We start from the raw sequence: 18,010 nt of genomic DNA on the forward strand, positions 1-18,010 counted from the left end.
CTTGGTGTTTGTAATCGGTGTGTGTGTGCGTGTGCGCGTGCGCGTGCGCGCAGAGTTTTAAAGCACCTGCGGACCTTTTAATGGACTCCGCGAGCATGTTAACAGGATTATCAAGAGATTAGGATGCGATGATATGATCTGGGGGCGTAATCCTCCGCGTGCGTTCGGCCACATGTGCGCGGCCTTTTCACATGCTAACTAGCGTGATAATTGTCCCGACGGGGAGTCCATCCACGTAATCCCTCCGCCATTGAAAAACCACCCTCACTCTGCATTTAGGCCATCTCAATGACAAAGGAGCATTTAAGTCCCCGCCCGAGACCCCACTTCCTTTAAAAAAAAAATAAAAATACCCGGCCGGCCAAGCGTAGGTTAATTGAAGGTCACGCTGTGGGCGTGCGCGTAAGGATTTTTAAATGGACAATTAGCATTCAGATGAGCGGCTGTGCACAAACACGAATACATACATACATACTAATAATCCATACGTTCCCAATATGTCCTGAATGAGGGGAACAGTTGAAATTTGGAATAGTTTGAAATCAGGAGCTGTGAATATGTAAACTCTCTCATCATTTGGGAATTTTCGTCTGAAAACGTACGACCGGAGTCAGAGTTCGGTCCGCATATCCGGCAGTAAGTCGGACCCGTTCCCGGCGAGGGTCGGACTCCGCCGAGGCTGCCCTTTGTCGCCGATCCTGGTCAGAACAGGCGTAGCGGGGGTCCGCTTTGGCGGCCTCAGTATCGCGTCTCTGCTTTTTGCAGATGATGCGCTTCCGTCGGCTTCATCGAGCCGTGACCTCCGACTCTCGGCGGAGCAGTTCGGAGCGGAGCGTGAAGCGGCCGGGATGAGAATCGGCCCCTCCAAATCCGAGACCGTGGTCCTCGGTCGGCAAAGGGCGGCGTGCCCTCTCCGGGTCCGGGATGAGATCCTGCCCCGAGTGGAGGAGTGCAAGTATCTCGGGGTCTCGTTCACGAGCGAGGGAAGAACGGAGCGGGACATCGACAGGCGGATCGCCGTATCGATCCGTTGTGGTAAAGGAGGAGCCGAGCCGAAAGGCCACGCTCTCGATTTACCGGTCCATCTCCGTTCCTCCCCTCGCCTACGGTCACGAGCCGCGGGTCGCGACCCAAAGAACGAGATCCCGCATACGAGCGGCCGAAATGAGTTTCCTCCGCGGGGCGTCCGGGCTCTCCCTTAGAGAACGGGCGAGAAGCTCGGTCGTCCGGGAGGCTCTCGGAGGAGAGCCGCTGCTCCTCCGCATCGAGAGGAGCCAGTTGAGGTGGCCGGGGCATCGGATTCCGACGCCTCCCGGTCAGGTGTTCCGGGCACGTCCCCGGGGACGACCCGGGACACGCCGGAGAGACTACGTCCTTGGGCTGGCCCGCGAAGGAAGAGGCCGGACGAAGCGGCCGGGGAGAGGGCAGTCCGGGCGTCCCCGCGACCCGACCTCGGATAAGCGGGGGAAAATGGACGGATGCATGGAAACTTGGAAATTTTGAAAATAGCTCCCAAGATGTCCTGAATGAGATAAATATGTTCAAGTTGGAATGGTCTGAATCTGTGGAGGAATGTGGAAGGGGGGCGGTCAAAGGTCAAATGTCAAATGTCTCGACAGTAAAACTAAATCAAGCACAAAAAAAAAAAATCGATATTCATTTGTTAAAATGGAATATGTGACACTTGAGGTTGGGGTGGTTTGAGTTGGTGGAGGAATGAGGAAGGAGGTCAATAGGCACATACATATACATAATATCTTACTTTGGGAATTTGATTGTGAACATTTGGGAATTTGATAAGTCGCTCCCAAGATTTCCCGACTCGCGCGTAACAGTTTGACGTTGTAATGGTTTGAATCAATCAAGAAATGCGGGAGGAGGAAATAAATGTGGAAAAATCTTTGAATTTGGAAAATTTCGAACATTTTGGGAAGGGGGAAACTTTGAGATTTCCCCACTGAGCTCATCAGTTTGAAGTTGGAATGGTTTCTATATCTTGTGAATTATATTTCAGACATTTAGCCCAGGCCTTACAATGATTCCGATGGAAAAAAGGCTTTCTGTTTCCCTCCCAAAAAAGGAGTCCGAGTCACATCATCATCATCATCATCATCATCATCATCACCACCACCACCATTTCCCTTTTTTTCCACATAACTGTAAATAACATTCTGGCTTTCCCATCTTAACATTTTTTTACATTTTGGCTGTCTTTTTCTTGTCATCTGCTGATTTTCCTCCTGTTAATACTACGATTTAATTCTAAAATCACCATTATTTATCTTAATACTAAGAATTTGTTTGGGTAATATTTCAACGTTTTCCCCCCCCCCGAGTACTACAGCTGCTTTTTTCTAGTCATATTAAGATTTGTTTTCTCTTGAGTATAATGACTTTATTCTCAAAACATGTTTATCCGAATAAGGGTTTATTTATTTATTTTATTTTTTTACTGTAACATTACTACTTTTCCTAATAGTATTTTTTTCTTGTACTAGTTCAGTTTTGTTCTCATAAAAGCTATATATAATTTTTTAAAAATATTTTCTCTCAAAACATTTCTTCTTACAATACTTTTTATCCTAAGTAGGACCTCTTTATTTGCAATATTTTGACTACTCTCTGAACGTTGACTTTTCCTGTAATGATTTTATTCCTCCGTCCGTGGCCTTATTTTTTTTTAATTTATTATTATATATTTTTTTTAAATTGTATTTATTTTTTGGGAATGTTGACTACAAAAACGATTCGTGGCTTCCGGGATTGAAAAATTCGCCGTCTGATCTGAAACATCCCATACAAATAAGGTGTATTTTTTTTCCATTTACGAACATAATTGAGTATTTAGTCGAATTTAGTTTTAATTTAGCATTTTTTGTTCGTCGCTTCATGCAAGGCTATTGGGAAGCGTTGATCGATTTGAACAGGGGGGTGTAGATTTTGTATTTTTTTTTTTATTTATACATCCACTGCACACGTGCTACTATTTATTCCATTTTGCACTGTGTCAACACGGCCGCTGTGAAAATGTGCTTGCGCGCGCGTGTGTAACAGCTGCGCCGGGGAAGGCGCGCGCAGGCAGTGACGGACGCGAGCCGAGGCGGCGTGACGGGCGAGCAAACAGGTGTCGGCCGCGGCCCGGGACCGAGTCGAGCGTTTCATTTAGCCAGCTGCGTGTGTTGCGGAATAGCGGCAATTTCCCTCATTAAAAATAAAATAAATAATGGAACAAAAGTGAAGCATCTGTGCCTCTGGGCTTCACTTTGAGAATTTTGGAATGAGGCTGTAGCATGAAATGTAGAAAACGTGAAGCTCTGTGAATTCTTCCCAGGTGCACAGTGTGGCCATGTTTTGTTTTGTTTTGTTTTTGATTAAAAAAAAAAACAAAAAAAAATATTCCGCATGAGATGCAATTGAAATGTTTGTATAAATGTACAGATGTCTTGTCAAGCCTTCTTCATGTGTAAAAGGGGAAAATCATCCCACAAGCTGAATTGATACTTGCAGGTCCAAGTGGTCAGGTGACTTCTATCGCTTCTATCGTACATTGCGACACCCAAGTGACTTTCTATAGACACAAAAGGCCTATTTCTCAGAAATAGTGTTTATTTTATTTTTTTCCCTCGTAATTGTACAGTAACAACTGCCCATTTTTGCCTTTTATTGTGGGCGGCCAAAGGCACACCTGTGCAGTAATGGTGCTGGCGAATCAACATTTGGATACGTGTGAGGTGGACGGATTATTTGGGCACACGAGAAGCGTTTCCCGTGGAAATTCCCAGGAAATTGCGGTCACCTTAGCGGCGCTGAGAACAATCTTTTCAAGTTCGACACTGATGTCGAAATATGAAACTTAGCCACTTGGATGGACAGCTTTATATTGAAAGTGTGTTTTCAAGGACATTTGCTCCAATGCAATTGTGGACAATCCTAATACATGATCTGAAATATTAGGTCACGTTTTCCTAATGTGACTGGGGGTGGGCGAGCTCTATGCCCGGACCAGGGCCCGTTTGAGGTCTCGCAGCAACATGGACGCCACGACGCTCTTCTCGGTGTGGACGGTGAGCAGGCCGCTGCCGCCGCCGCCGGCGTCGTCGTCGTCGTCGTCCTTCACGTCCACGAGAAGCAGAACCAGGACCTGGCTGCTCACCGTACGACCCGCAAACCTGCACCGGACACAGCGAGACGCTTGAGGCAAAGCCGCAGTCGGAACGACACCGGCGGTTCCGCGGCATTTTACATCACGCTCCGAGGCCTGCGTCGTCATCAAAAAAAAAAAAAAAAGCCAATCAGAATTGTGCCGAAATAAGTTTCAAAACAAACGCTTTTGGAAGATTAAATGAAAATGCATTGTTTTAACAAGCTAAACACAACTGAACTGTACTTTGACAGTGATTCTTTCACATACATTGGAGGAAGCCCGTGTACGAGGACCGCACTTTGTGTAACTGTTGGAATGTCGAACGGGAGACTTTAGTTTGAATGGCGGGAATCAACGAGACGTGGTATTGCTAGATCTATTTGCTTTGTCATTTCTACCCATAAAAAATAGCAACGCACTTTCTAAAAAAAAAAATCTTTAAAAAAATGCTTTTTTCTTTATGTCGGTGTAGAATCTCAGCCATGGTTGTGTGTTTTTTGTTTTGTTTCCACCCCCAAAAAAGTGACTTAGACAATTACGCTATTGGGCTAAAAAAAAATAATAATAATAAAAAAAATAAAATAAATCTGCAAAATAAATAAAATACTTTGTATTTTTCTGGTAATTACCGCGCCATAGTTTAAGTAGAAAAATCCTACTTTTTGGTGACAACCAACAAACAAATTGCACCGAATCCGAAAGCAAACCCATGTTTCATTCATTTACGTTGTACAAGTGTCAAAACAGTATTTGGTACATAACGTCAAAGAATATACAGCGTAGAAAAGTAGGAAACATTTGGTGGTCGTTGACGTCGCTGCTGACGGGGAGCGCGGCCGACTGACAGCTGATGGCGCGAGGCCCCGCCCCCGCCCCCGCCCCCGCCCCCGCTCAAAGCCAACTTGAAAACTCATTTGATGGACCGTGGCCGTCTATTGAGTGCGCGGGGCGCGCCCGTCCCGCCGGGGGAATTCCCATTCTGTCGTTTCCGTGGAAACCGTCCCGGCGCACATGGTCCCGCCATTGAGGGCCCTAACAAGAAGGCCGTGACCCGCTGCGCCCTTTTTCCTGCTGCTGCATCTTGGGGTCCCCCCCCCCCCCCTCCCTGCCATCTGCCTCCATTTAGCACTACAAGACCCCCGCGGACGCCCACTTAGGCCAGACAAACAGCCCACAAAGGCGACCACTTAGGCCCGACCAAAGCCCGTCGAGAGCCCCCGCGGACGGGACGAGACGTCGAGGCGGCGGGTCGGCCAATTAGCGCGGGAGTCGCGGCGGGGGGGGAGGGCCGAAATCGACAATGCGACCGCGACCGGCTCCCGTAGCGACCGCGCCGGTCTCCGGGGAGCGTCTAAATTAGCGTCGGCGGAGCAGAGGGAGTTTATCGTCCGCCCTCAGCCTTAATTAAAATATTAGCCACTTGTCTTGACGCCTCTTCGGGCCGAATCACGTCTCAAAAGCTTTTGCTGCCGTACACGCGGCGGCCCCCCGCTAATGGATTTAGGAAATAAATCTAACGTTTACTCGGCCTGTTAACAGCACCCCGAGGCCGCTTTTATCCACGCTCTCCGGAGACGCCGCTCCAAGTGTAAATACTGTATTCCGGCAAACAGAGGCTCGTTTATTTACTCGACTGCGATTCATCTATTTCCGGAATATTAATCACGTTCGCGGTGTTCAAACCGAGCGTAATCTTTTTAAATGCCGATGCAGAATGTGGAACACCGTAGACGGTAACGGAAGCGAGATCATTCAAAAACTTTTTTGTTTTGTTTTACACCCACCCCATTGATGAACAAAACAAAAGACAATTGAAAATTGTATATTACAAGGCTAAAAAAACATTGAACTTGAACAATTCATCAAAATCCCTCAGCTTAATGCTAACGCAATGTGAAATGCCATAGATAGACGAACAGAAATGAGCGTAAATGTTACCTCAAAACGTTCAAACAACTGCTACTTTTCAAACATACTCTGGGTGCGTTGCCGTTGAACATGTTGTTTCATTCTCTTTTAAGTGCCGTTGTTGTTGTCTCCAACATGGAGCGACCCGGCCAAAAGCGAAGTGGTCCGTTGCAAACAAGGACAACGTACAAGTGATTAAAAGTTCGAGGCTTCAAACAGGAAGTCGGCGCTGAGCTTCGAGCGTCACACGCTGTCGTCGGCAGGTTGCGACAGAGAAACCGGAAGAGTCACAGAAAGACATGAACGTGGATTTCCGTGGAAAGGTTCACGGATCAAACACCTGCCGTGAATTTGTCGGTTCGGCTCCAGCGCCGCACGTTAAAGTCGTCCTGAAATGTCACCGGAAAGCTCAAGTCCCGTACCTTCGTCGGTCGCGTATTCGAAACGATGGGAACGGTGTCGAAAACGCAACCGACGGCGTTACGAGAGCGAATTTTACGGTCGGCGGGGCCGCGATTTTGAGGAAATACGGTAAAAATGGCATTTTTCTGCGTGGACTCGCAACACGGCGAGTCGGGCCGGCATTTGGAAGACCGGGTCGGGTGGCGCCAGGCGGCGCGCTTAACGGGTCATCGGTATTCGGCGAATAGCAAAGCCGAGCGGGCATCGATCTGCGGGGCCCTCCGGCGAGCCGCCGCCTGCCTCCCCTTCGCCCGGGATGAAGCGGGCCTCGCCTTGACGCGGCCTCGGAGCGGGAGCGCGGCGCAGAGGACTCGCCGGACTTCGCCCGTCACGACTACCACGAGAGCTGCTGAGTCGGGTTCGGATTTTTCCCACAAATGGATACTTTTTTCCCCATTTTTGAGAAGCGAGAATTCCGGCTGTGAATTCCGCCACGATTGCAGGCGTCGTCGCTCAACTCACTTCGACTTCTTTTTTTTCGACTTCTTTTCGGTCGTCGTTCCAACAGACGTGAGCCATCGGCATTTGACGGCTTCGGCTTTGCACTCTTTGCAAGCCGTCTGGCAAGAAGTTGGAAAAAAAACGCCGAAAGGTTTTGTGTGTCGCTTTCACATTTCAGACTAATGTGTAGACCAGAGGTGACGATTATGCAAAATTCTAACAATTCGCCTTATAGTCGCTGGCCACCGTCAAAGCGGCTTGAAAGGAAAAAAAGCAAACGGCACAAACGTCTCGCTTGAGGTTTGAATCCTAATTGAATTGTGTTTTTCTAAACCAAGCGGTGGCGTATTTGGGGGCGGCTAACGCTCCATCACATTTGCCTTCAAACGGACTGAAAAATGGAGCGCGTTTATTTGATTCCGCTTGTTTGGACACAAACAAGAACAGCCTTTTCTACATTTGCTTTCCCGCTTGATTTATTGCCATCGTCCCTCGCAGCGATCAATTCGGCTTCGTCGGCAGGCGCCCCCCCCCCCCCCCCCCCCCCCCCCCGACCCCGACTCCCCCTCACGCCCCCCCCCGCCCGCCACTGCTTCTCTCGAGTGGGGAGAGGCAGCGCTGCGCCCCGCTGGTCGCTGGGCGAACTGCTTCTGTTGACATTGCGGAAAGGCCACCTATTCATTCATTATTCGTTTTTTTTTAATTAAACAAATACTGCAAAATTTATTTGAGCAAAAATCGAAGCCCGTAGAAAATGTTTTTTTTGAAAAATAGGGAAAGCAAAGCAAATGTATTTATATAGCGCAGTTCATAGACAAGGTAACTCAACGTGCTTTGCACATTTAAAAACAAAGAAAAAAAACAACGTATCAACATTCAAAACAAAGAGAAAAAAATACAATTAAAAGAAATATCATTTAAAAGTGGAAACGCATGGTGAGGTTTTGAGGCGGACTTGAAAACATTCCCACTTGGGGCTGACGTCACTTCTGCTGGCAACTTGTTCCATTTGTGTGCGGCATAACAGCCGAAAGCCGCTTCGCCGTGTTTGCTCCGATATTTGACCCGAGTCTGTCGATTTCAGAGCCCGACTGGCTTTATATCCCATTAGCATTTCAGGACCGAAACGGTTTTCTGATTTCTAGACGAGTAGCAGAACTTTAGACTCCGAAGGGCACTTATTCGTATTTATTTTATTTTGACTTAAATGTTTTTTTTACATTGTGGGAAAAAAGTATTTCTTTTTATTATTTCAAAAATGTGAAATATAATAGCATTGCGAGGCATTTACATAAGAAAAAATACATCAAATGCTTTTACTTCTTCCTTAACCTTTTCAAATGTGTAAATTAACGTAGTAATATGGTTTGGTTAGTTTTGATTTTATCGTGATGGTTTGAAATACAAATTTGAAAAAAAAATAAGGAAAAGAGTATCTATATTTTATTTTAATTCAAAAACTTACATTGGGGGAAAGGGCATTTGTTTGTATTTATTTTATATAAAGGTTTTTTTTTTAATACATATTTTGTGGGAAAGAGGATTTAGTTTAGTTTTTACTTTCATTTAAATGTAAAATAACATGACTGTCATTGATTTTTAATTGTGTTTTCATATAAAAATATGTAAACAATTGAATGGTAAGAAAAGCCATTTATTTGCACGTGTTTGTTTAAGTCTATTAAAACCATTGACTAAAAGAGCATTTATTTGGCTTTGTCTTTTAAAATGACACTGAAAGGGCATTTTTTATTTTTTTAAATTGCATTTTAAAAAAACAACACTGTGGGAAAGGGTCTCTATTGACTTTTTTTGCTCATGCACATTTTGCGGAAGGGCATATTTACACACTTCCATTCACTTGTCAGCGTAAAGCAACTTTGGTGGGAAAAACTAAAATTTGCATTTAAAAATCTGAAGGTGCAAAAAAAATAAAATAATAAAACATGTAAAGTAAAGAAAGCATTTATTCAACACCCTTGATATCCAACTTCAGGTCCCTGTACTGTACTAGTACCCTCTTTGTCCTCACTAGTGATACAATCCCAGCGCACTAGCAGAAGAGTTGCGTTTATTTTCCCCCTCTCCTCGTGCCACTTTCGCCCGACGACGGAAACTTGTCGAAGGATACGGAATAAATGCTGAAAGCGCTTTCCACACGTGTCGGCGATGAGACAACACGATTGATTGACGAAGTTAGTCACGAGGCCACGCCGCATCTTCTCGTGAGCGGAGCGCGCACGACGGGTATCGGACATTGACATGGATTTTCCACTCTCCTATTGCGTGAGCCAGCATCCCGTCTTCCTGCGATCTATAGGAATCGGTCACACGCGAGAGGTGACAAAGAGGAAGCGAAGGAGAGGCAGATGGAGGAAGCGCAGCTCTGTCTAATTATCGCTCAAGGTGTGCGCGACAGAGGAGGAAGCTCATTAGCACACTCTGCGCGCACCAATTACACAGCCGGCCATCTTGGGGCATTCCGCAGGCGGGACGCACGCACGTCCGGCTCATTTCCAAAGGCGGCTCATTAAGGCCCGACAGCGTGGCGGGAAGTCAACAAGTACAAACGCTCTTCGTAAATACGTTTTCCATCGGAACAAAAAGTGACATTCTGAGAGGAATTGATGCCCAGCTAAATATTTGGAGATAACATAAGATGGCGGCAAAGCACGACTCTTGTCTGAATGCAGCTTCTCAAACTGACTGTAAATGAAGCTCAACTCACTTCGACATAGTTCCTCGGCATCAGGATGCCAGCAAGATGGCACCAAAGCGCTACTTTTCTTCCGAAACACACGTGTCCAACTCAAGGCCCACGGCCCGGATCTGGCCCGCCGCATCATTGTATGTGGCGCGCGAAAGCGAAAATACCAAAATGGCAAATCGCCTTTATAACGTTGCGATACGGCAAGCATTTTGTGTTACCGATAAAATAAACAGAATAAAATTTGAACAAACAATTTGTACTGACTTCTGACTCAATTTGCACTTCTACATTACTGTGGATTCGCAATCATAATGGCCCTCTGAGGGAAACCATAACTACAATGTGGCCCGCGACAAAAATGACTGACACCCGTGGGCCCCGTTCTAAAAGAAGCTCCTCAACTCACTTCCTTGTTCCTTGGCACCGGGATGAGCCAAAATGGTGGCGAAAAAGCACTACTTCTGTCTAAATGAAGCCCCTCAACTCACTTCAACAAAGTTCCTCGACTTCAAAAAGATGGCAGCAAAGCACATTGGTTCGTGTAAGAATTGTGCGGTACAAATAAAGGTGCCTTGCTTTGTGCACAGCTGCTAAAATCTCAAGTCCATCATTTGGGCTCACCTGTGTAGGCGAGTCTCAGATGAGGCCACCGAGCCCACGTTGGCCACCGACAGGACCCGCCGGGCGACCGCTTGGCTGGAGACGTGGGCCGTCGCCATGGCGATAGTGGCCGAGGTCTCGTTCATGCCCCGGAGTTTACCTGTGGACGGACGGGAGAAAGCAAAAGTGGGTATTGTCTTTTGTGCTTTTTTTCCCCTCCCCTGTATGGTCTCTCTTTCTTTCTTGTGGCTCTGAACATATTCCTCACTCCAAACAGCGCTTTACTGTATTGTCGCACACAATAAAATGGCAAACTTGTTTTTCCGCGGATTTGGCGCGTGGCTCACTTTGCTGCTTGCAGAAGTCCGTCTCCGAGAGGCTGCAGGGTGTCAGGAGCTCCCCCACGGCGGGCTGGATGGAAACACTGAAGCGGTCCTCTTTAGTGCTGAGCCGCCACAGAAACAAAAAAAACTAAACAAATCACTTTGGCTTCACGTTCTACACAAATTCAGTTCCAAACATTTGTGTTGTTGTTGTGTGTTTGTGGCAGGATGGATTCCTCCGCGCCAAGCAGATTTTCTCATAAGGTTATCGATTGGCGTCGAGAGAGCGGACGCAGGCCAGGGCCCGATTAACGGGAGAATAATTGTTGTCGCGGAGAGGCGATAATCAATTGTGGCTGCCGTCTCACGTGGGAACGCTGCAAGTGCGGCAAGTAAGGAGAGAACAGAGGAAGAAAAAGAAAAGAAGGCAAATCAACCCTCAACGTCGGATTTGTTTGACGGAAATTTCACGACGACAATGCTGTTCCACTCCAGTCCTGTCGGCGGCAGTAATTCACATTACGAAGCGCATGCCAATTCCTGCACACGGCCATCTTTTTCACTGAAGCTCCATTAGGATGTGGAGCCACCCGCTGCAAGCCGACTGTAACGTTATAAAAAGTGAAAAGTATTTCCTTGATATGCACCCTATTCTCATAGTTTCTCCCTTCTGCTCATACGTTTCGTGGGAATCTATTATGCCGTTTTGTTGCCTACCTTGACTCGCCAACAAACGGCTATCAAAACATTATGCAAGAAGCAATGGTGACAAAAATAATCACCTTTCCGCCTGATTGTTTTATTGAAAACAATCACAACATTCCAGGCAATCCTGATCTATTCCAGTCCTGTAGGTGGCGATGTTTTCCGTTACAAAATACGTGGACCGGATCTGGCGGGTTGCTGTACGACTTGGCCCCGACGGAGGCAGGCCGTCATTTTAGAAGTGAAAATAATTTCCTCAAGCTCGGTGGTTTCTTGCTCGGCATATGTGCCTCCCCCGTCATAACTTTTGTAGGAATCTGTTATGCGGTTTATGGCTCTCCCAAACTAAGAAACAAATGCCAATCAAAACAACTACGTGAGAATTGACCGTGACCAAGAAAAGCTAACGTTCATCTCATAGTTTTGACTATTTTACTGCGATGAAACATGAAAACAATTTTCCCGATGAACCGAACTTGCAACCACATTTCCCCGTGACGCCCACCCCTCTACTAACAGTCCATGAGAAAGTGTTCTGTATTTTTTTTTTTTTTTTTTACTCACCCTGACTAAGTAACCAACAGACGGCAATCCCAAAATGACTTGAGCGACCATGACAAAAGAAACGTCTGCGTTTGTTTTTTGTTTGTTTTTGTTTTTACCACAGCTGGAAGTTGGCCGCTTGCGTGGAGTCGTTGAAGTCGACGCCCATGGAAACGGTCACCGAGGCCTCCGGATCCAAACGTTCTGCGGGGAGCAGAGACAAAGGGAGTCTGTCGTGAGTGACAAGGGTGGCGAGGAGGAGGAGGAGGAGGAGGAAGCCGTCAGAGTGGAACCGACAGGTAAAGCCGACGCTTGTGTTTGTTAGCTTACAAGGCAAGGCCGCCAGTGTGTGCGCATGTGTGTGTGTGTGCGCGTGAAGTCTGTCCTCCAGTCTCACAGCACGTTTCCACGACAACAAGCTTGTGATGCATCAGTGTCAAAGAGATGAGGTGAGCTGCGACACAGCCTTTGATAGATTCAAGACAAAAATGCTACAATAGGTAAAAATCCGCGATAGAGATGAGATAAAATACTTTGGATCGTTCTACCCCACACACCCAGCAAAACTTTATTAAATATTTCTTAGTGCCTGTTCTCACGCTCAAGAAATGGGACAATATCGTACAACATCACTTTGGGGAAACAAAAAGACGCCCGGGTCGCACACACTTTAAATCAGAGCGCAGTGTGCTTTGCTTCGAGCTTTTCATTTGTCACTTGCGGTTGAAGTTTACAGTTAAACGGACATATAAACCATAAAAGATTTAAACACCCCTATGCTCAACCAAACCATATCATTTCGAGCTAAATGCTAACGTATAATACAAGCCTGTATAGGGGCTAACGGAAATTAGCATTGATGTTGGAGTAATTGTACATTTCTAAGCCATTGCTACACTTTAGCACTTCATGGAACAACGTGCAAATCGTTGCGGTGAGGTGAGGTGGAAACCCTGTATGTCCACATATGGGCAATTAAAAAAAACTATACTACCGGTCTATCTCCACATTGTTATTGTTATGCAATATTAATCCACTCAACGTGTTAAAAATGCCAACTCTATTCATGTTCTTTACGTTGTGTGAGAAGCCTTCTGCCCTCACCCTGCGGACGCCGAGCGGCATTTTGTCACCTCAAAATTCAAAGTCTGCAAGTTTTTTTTTTTTCTCGTTTTTTTTTTCTTCGGGCTATTACAAGTGAAAAGAGTGACGTTAGCGACATTTGAGAGGAAGGCTGTTTTGTTGAAAATGGATCGCTGAATTGCTTTGGTGCAGAAGGAAGTGTTCAGCCACAAAGGTATATTAGTGTGGAGATTCATTTCTCCCTTTTAAACCGCTTAGTCAGCTCATCATTTCACGGTACTGCATCACTCATGGCCCGAAGACCTTTGAAAAAGAGAGCGTGGAACCACAGTTGTTTGCTTTTGTGAAGTATGTGTGCAAGTACTTTTGCCCCCTCTCAATTTGTCCAAAGTGAAAATTGTGCCTTTGCTCAATAAATGTTGGAAAACAGGAGCTAGCGAACTAGCAAAATACATTACAGCACTCTAACCTTGAAGCTCTAATAATCATTTATCCCCCATAAACAAACGACGACGCGGCAAGTCAAGCTTTGCCTGCGTGAATCCCGCCGTTTCTTCCTCCTGGCGCCTGCCCGTCGATCCTAACTAATAACCCGCCGCTTCCTCGGACGAGCGATCGATGCGTCGCAATCGGCCGCTCGGCACGCGCGGGCGTGCGATTCGGCGGTAGCCGCGCCGTCGTACAGCAGAACGAGCGTGGGCCGTGATCGATGCCAGCTAGCGGGGATGAGCCGAGGCTGCATTGATGGACGGGGACGCATTGGGACGACGCCGAAGAAAAGTAGCACTGTTTTCATGAAAACCCCATCAAAGAAGGTAATGAAATCACTTGGTTTATAAAGTGTAATTACTCTACATATTGTAGTAATCGGGTGTTGGACTTGTGCCTTTAAGGGCGTGGCCGAGCGAGTCAGGAGCTGGAGTCGGGTTGGCCGGTTTGTCTGCGAGTGAGCGTGAGTTGTGGTCTACTGCGGCTCTTTGTGAGCGTTCTCATTTTGTATTCGGCCCCTTCGATCAATGGCGACCGTGGCTCTCCTCGCCCACATGGGGAGGGCATCACAGTACCTCAACTGCTCCATTTTCTTCCCCCCCCCTCCCGCTTGAGTGTCGGCATATCTCAAGCTCGTTCGTAACTAAAATTTTGGGATGCAACAAAGAGCAAAGCGAAAACAAAAAAAGAAAAGTAAAACATATTTGATTTGACTTCAAACAAGCCATATAATTAATTCCGCCCAAGATAAGTCAGCTAGCTCAATGCTAACATATAATGCAAAACACCAAAGCATTATATATTAGCATTAAGCTAACAGACTTTCATTAGACGAAATAATATGGTTCGATTGAACATTTTGGTGTTCAAACATACAATATTAGATTTTTTTTATGTCGGTTTGACAGTAATCTTCAAACAAACAGTTTAGAGCAAGCACACAAGCCAGTCTTCTTTTCGTTACCTCAAAGTAATGTTCTACAACATTTCTTGACAGCAAGAGGGTGAGAGTAGGCACTAAGGAATACTTGAAGAAGTTGTCATATTTTTAAATGCGTTTCAAGCGTGAGGGATGGGTAAAACGCTCTAAAAAATGTTTTCATAAATTATCGCTCTATGGTGTAGAGTTTCGACTATCAGGGGTGGTGATCGCTCACCGATAGTGTTAAAGCAGAGAATCTTGAGGCCGGCGGGGCTGCGCTCTCCGACGTGGATCTCCTCCAGGGGGCGCTCGCAACAGTTGGTCAGCGTGACCTGCACGGCCACCATGCTGGGCCCGTACAAGCAGGGCTGCCGCGGAAAGCGGTACTTGGCGGACAGGCCCTTACCGCTCATGTGGTGAAGCAGCTCGTAGCTTTTCACCGGCTCGAAAGACGGACTCGTCACCTAATGGGGAACACACACACACATAGGACATAACATCATTTCAAAAAAAAAAAAAAAAAAAAAAAAAGCACTGCATCTGACTGGAGTCGTGCCACCAAAAGCTCTTTATTAACGCGTGCCCAATTAAGAAATGCCCTCACTCGCAGTTGGAAATGGACTGGATGTTCACTTGGGGGGGATAAAACAAACAAACAAAAAACGTAATGAGTCGAAACAAGAGGCTGCTTTGCTTCTTTCAAAAAGGAGCTTTTACCCTTTCGGTCAAAGAAAATTGAATTAAGCGCAGGGTAAACACAGAGAGACGTGATGCATTTTGGAAGCACGCCACTCTCGACTCCTCAGCTCTTTACTTGACCTCTTGATTACTGGAAGAGCACATTTATTGTCATGTTGGCGAATACATCACCCCCCCACCTGCTTTTTTCACGCTTTCCTTTTGCTAAGCCACAATGCAGATTGTATTTTCTTCAGGTTTTGATATATTTTTGTTCTTGGGGGGAAAAAAAAAAAAAAAAAAAAAAGGTACACAGTGGTGCCAAATGCCAATCAAAATGAAGAAAATTTGACACGCTAAATGGGGCTCATTTGGGCCAATTCCCAACAGTAGCTTGCAAAAGCCAGCGCCCTAAAAGTCACCCAAAATGGCCGACTTCCTGTTCAATATCGGGCATGGGTCCTTGAGACTTTCTGGTGCGTCCTATTATGACGCTTTTGTCCACCCAATTTCATGTCTGCTGTTGAAACTGGTTCATTTTTCTTAACTTGAATTATTATTGTTACATGTATTGTTTTACCCCCCGAAAACCTCTCTCGAGACACAACTTGTTGTTTGTTCAATTAAAAAAAAGTTCATATGTTGTCATATACCAGCAGTATTTAGCATGAGTCTTTATTTTTTACACTTTCATCTTGCTTGTGTGTGTTTTTTTTTTAGACGTATGCCAACAGAGTGTAAATGAGCACGAGTACCTTTTAACACACCGGGCAAGTACAAGAGTGGGGGAAGGTATTCTTTGCAGAAAATCAACGTGTAAACACAAAACAGATGAATAAACAAGCACATGAAGCTAATTGAATACAATGAATCATGCGGTGTCAACGCAAAAAAAAACAACTGAAATGTTACTTTGTGGACGAGGTGAGTGTTTAACATGAGAAATCTGTGACCTTTGCCATAATTTCCTTCAGGTACGTGAGGCTCCTTACGCGGTCGGGTTGTAAACCTTTCAAAATGACGCAAAGAAAGCTAATGGCTAGCTCCTCAATGTAAGATGCAGTAAGTGCCCGACTGAAGCTTGACTTGTTTGCCGTTTCTTTTTATTTCAATTTGCTTATTCTGTGTGGGAGATGTAAAGCGACGGTAAAAAAAGGTTTCGATACGGTTTGTCTACATCTCGGATTTTGATTCATTGCGAGTGGACCTCGAACATATCCATCCCGCGGGGGATTAACCATCGTGAATAATTCTTTTCAAAGAACAGTCAGAAGAAACCAAGCCATTGCAAAAGGGGGTGCTTGCTTCTCCAATGCTCAGGCCCTAATTCAGGTGTTTATTTCATCTCAGAGGAAATTCCACAGACACCGCCAGGAGTCCTCGATGACGAGCCCCTCACACGCTGCAAAAGGCGGCCACGCAAACATTTGTCAGCGCGGGCGGCCGTCACGCCTGCAAATTTACCGGGCCACTTTCGGACGCGTCCGTGTCAATCCAGCCGGCCGTAACGTCGGCCTGAGATTTAGCCGCTTCCCGCGAGGCCCCCCCGGCGCGCGCCCCCCCTCGTGCCGCCTTCCGGGAGGCCGGACAGCTTTCGCGGAGCTTATCGTCACCCGTTTGACACAGTGGACAGTTAACGTCTGACAGCAGCGCCAACGTGAGCTCTTGTCCTCTTCCGCAGGCCATAACACCGCAAGTGTAAATAAAGGCAACAAGAGGGATGCAACCTTGACTCCCTTGTCAGTCGCGTTTCCCCTTCCTCCCTCCTCCTCCTCGCCGACGTCGGACAGCAGGAATGGGGAGGTGACAACGAGGGAACGCGTTGATTGAGAGGCTCTATTATGCGTCAACTTAAAGGAAGGCGGCGTGATGGATGACGCCCGCCGGCAGTCACCTTCAGAGCGGCGGCCGGCGAGGATGCGCTTCCGACGCCTCCGTGGCAAATGACCTGAAAATCCCGCTGACATATCCGAAAGGGCTAACGGGAGCCGGGCGTAGCCTCGCGCGCATGACGGCCCATTTACAAGTGCGGGGTGGGTGGGGTGGGGGGTTATATTGAAAATCCATTTCTGGTTTCGGGGAGAAGAAAACAAAAGAAAAAGAAAAAAAAGAAAAAAGCAGCTGATCGCGCCCTCGACGAGGAACTTTAAGGCCTAATTGTCCCCTTCGGTTTGCGGAGATGACAATTAATGGAGAGAAGGCGCAAAGACCTTGGTGGCAAATTGAATTAAATAAATGTTTGCAACAGCCTAGCGCACCTACTCACTCATGTAACTAGGAGTCTCGTTGCGAGGTGACTTCATTTATGCCAATTTATCAGCAAATGAGCTACTCTCACACCATTAATTATCCACGCGGCCACCAGCGCACATTAGCGCTAATAGGTGGCTAACGCTAAGGAACAACTTGCAGTATGTCCTTCATTGAGTCACATCAAACTATTTGATGGATCCCGCTGCACAAAGGCTGTTCTGTTTCAGTGACACACGAATATGCGTGTTTCGCTATAAATCAGTGTGACAGTAAACAATATTTGTACATTGTTGAATAATATCAGTTGGAATGTTAAGTCGGAATGTTAAGTGTCCCTCGGGTCACGCGTTTGAGCTACGAGGCGTCATCCAGCCGATTCTTTGCTTTGACTTGCAAGCGCTGTGTTCAAATCATTTCACAATAAGCAGCAGTTTGGCAGATGGTGAACGATTCAGATGTCGATTGTCACTCCCGGGTGACGATTACTCTCAAATTAAAGAGAGATTACATATTGTCTCTTTAAAGCCACAAAACGTTGCCTTCTGCTAGCTCAAAAGCTAACACAACGCAAAACGGCATAGACAGTCAAGGTGTTATTTTAAGCAACTGATATTTGAACACGAATTATGCATCAACTAATGAAGACAGACACGATAACTATACTCAGGAATATATTCTTTATCCTCTGTGACAAATAATGGATACAGTGCATCACTGCAGCTTACTGAGTCACTTACAGTTGTTGTGAA

The 18,010-nt window shown here is 46.3% G+C and overlaps 1 protein-coding gene across 3 annotated transcripts in view; it reads right to left on the reverse strand.

Annotated features, from left to right (window-relative positions):
* Positions 1 to 3,401: 3,401 nt before the first annotated feature.
* The window catches only part of ap3b1a (adaptor related protein complex 3 subunit beta 1a), a 40,419-nt gene continuing 25,810 nt past the window's right edge, over positions 3,402 to 18,010 (reverse strand). For 2 of the 3 annotated variants that reach the window (XM_061697779.1, XM_061697778.1), the window contains exons 24-28: positions 14,566 to 14,794; positions 11,956 to 12,040; positions 10,613 to 10,710; positions 10,287 to 10,425; positions 3,402 to 4,169 (exon numbers count right to left, since the gene is read on the reverse strand). In XM_061697779.1, the coding sequence (XP_061553763.1) occupies positions 3,992 to 4,169; positions 10,287 to 10,425; positions 10,613 to 10,710; positions 11,956 to 12,040; positions 14,566 to 14,794 (729 nt within the window). In that variant the 3' untranslated portion in view covers positions 3,402 to 3,991. The other variant, XM_061697780.1, reaches the window with a different exon arrangement.

Source organism: Phycodurus eques, chromosome 15, assembly GCF_024500275.1.
Source record: "Phycodurus eques isolate BA_2022a chromosome 15, UOR_Pequ_1.1, whole genome shotgun sequence".
Classification (NCBI taxonomy): domain Eukaryota; kingdom Metazoa; phylum Chordata; class Actinopteri; order Syngnathiformes; family Syngnathidae; genus Phycodurus; species Phycodurus eques.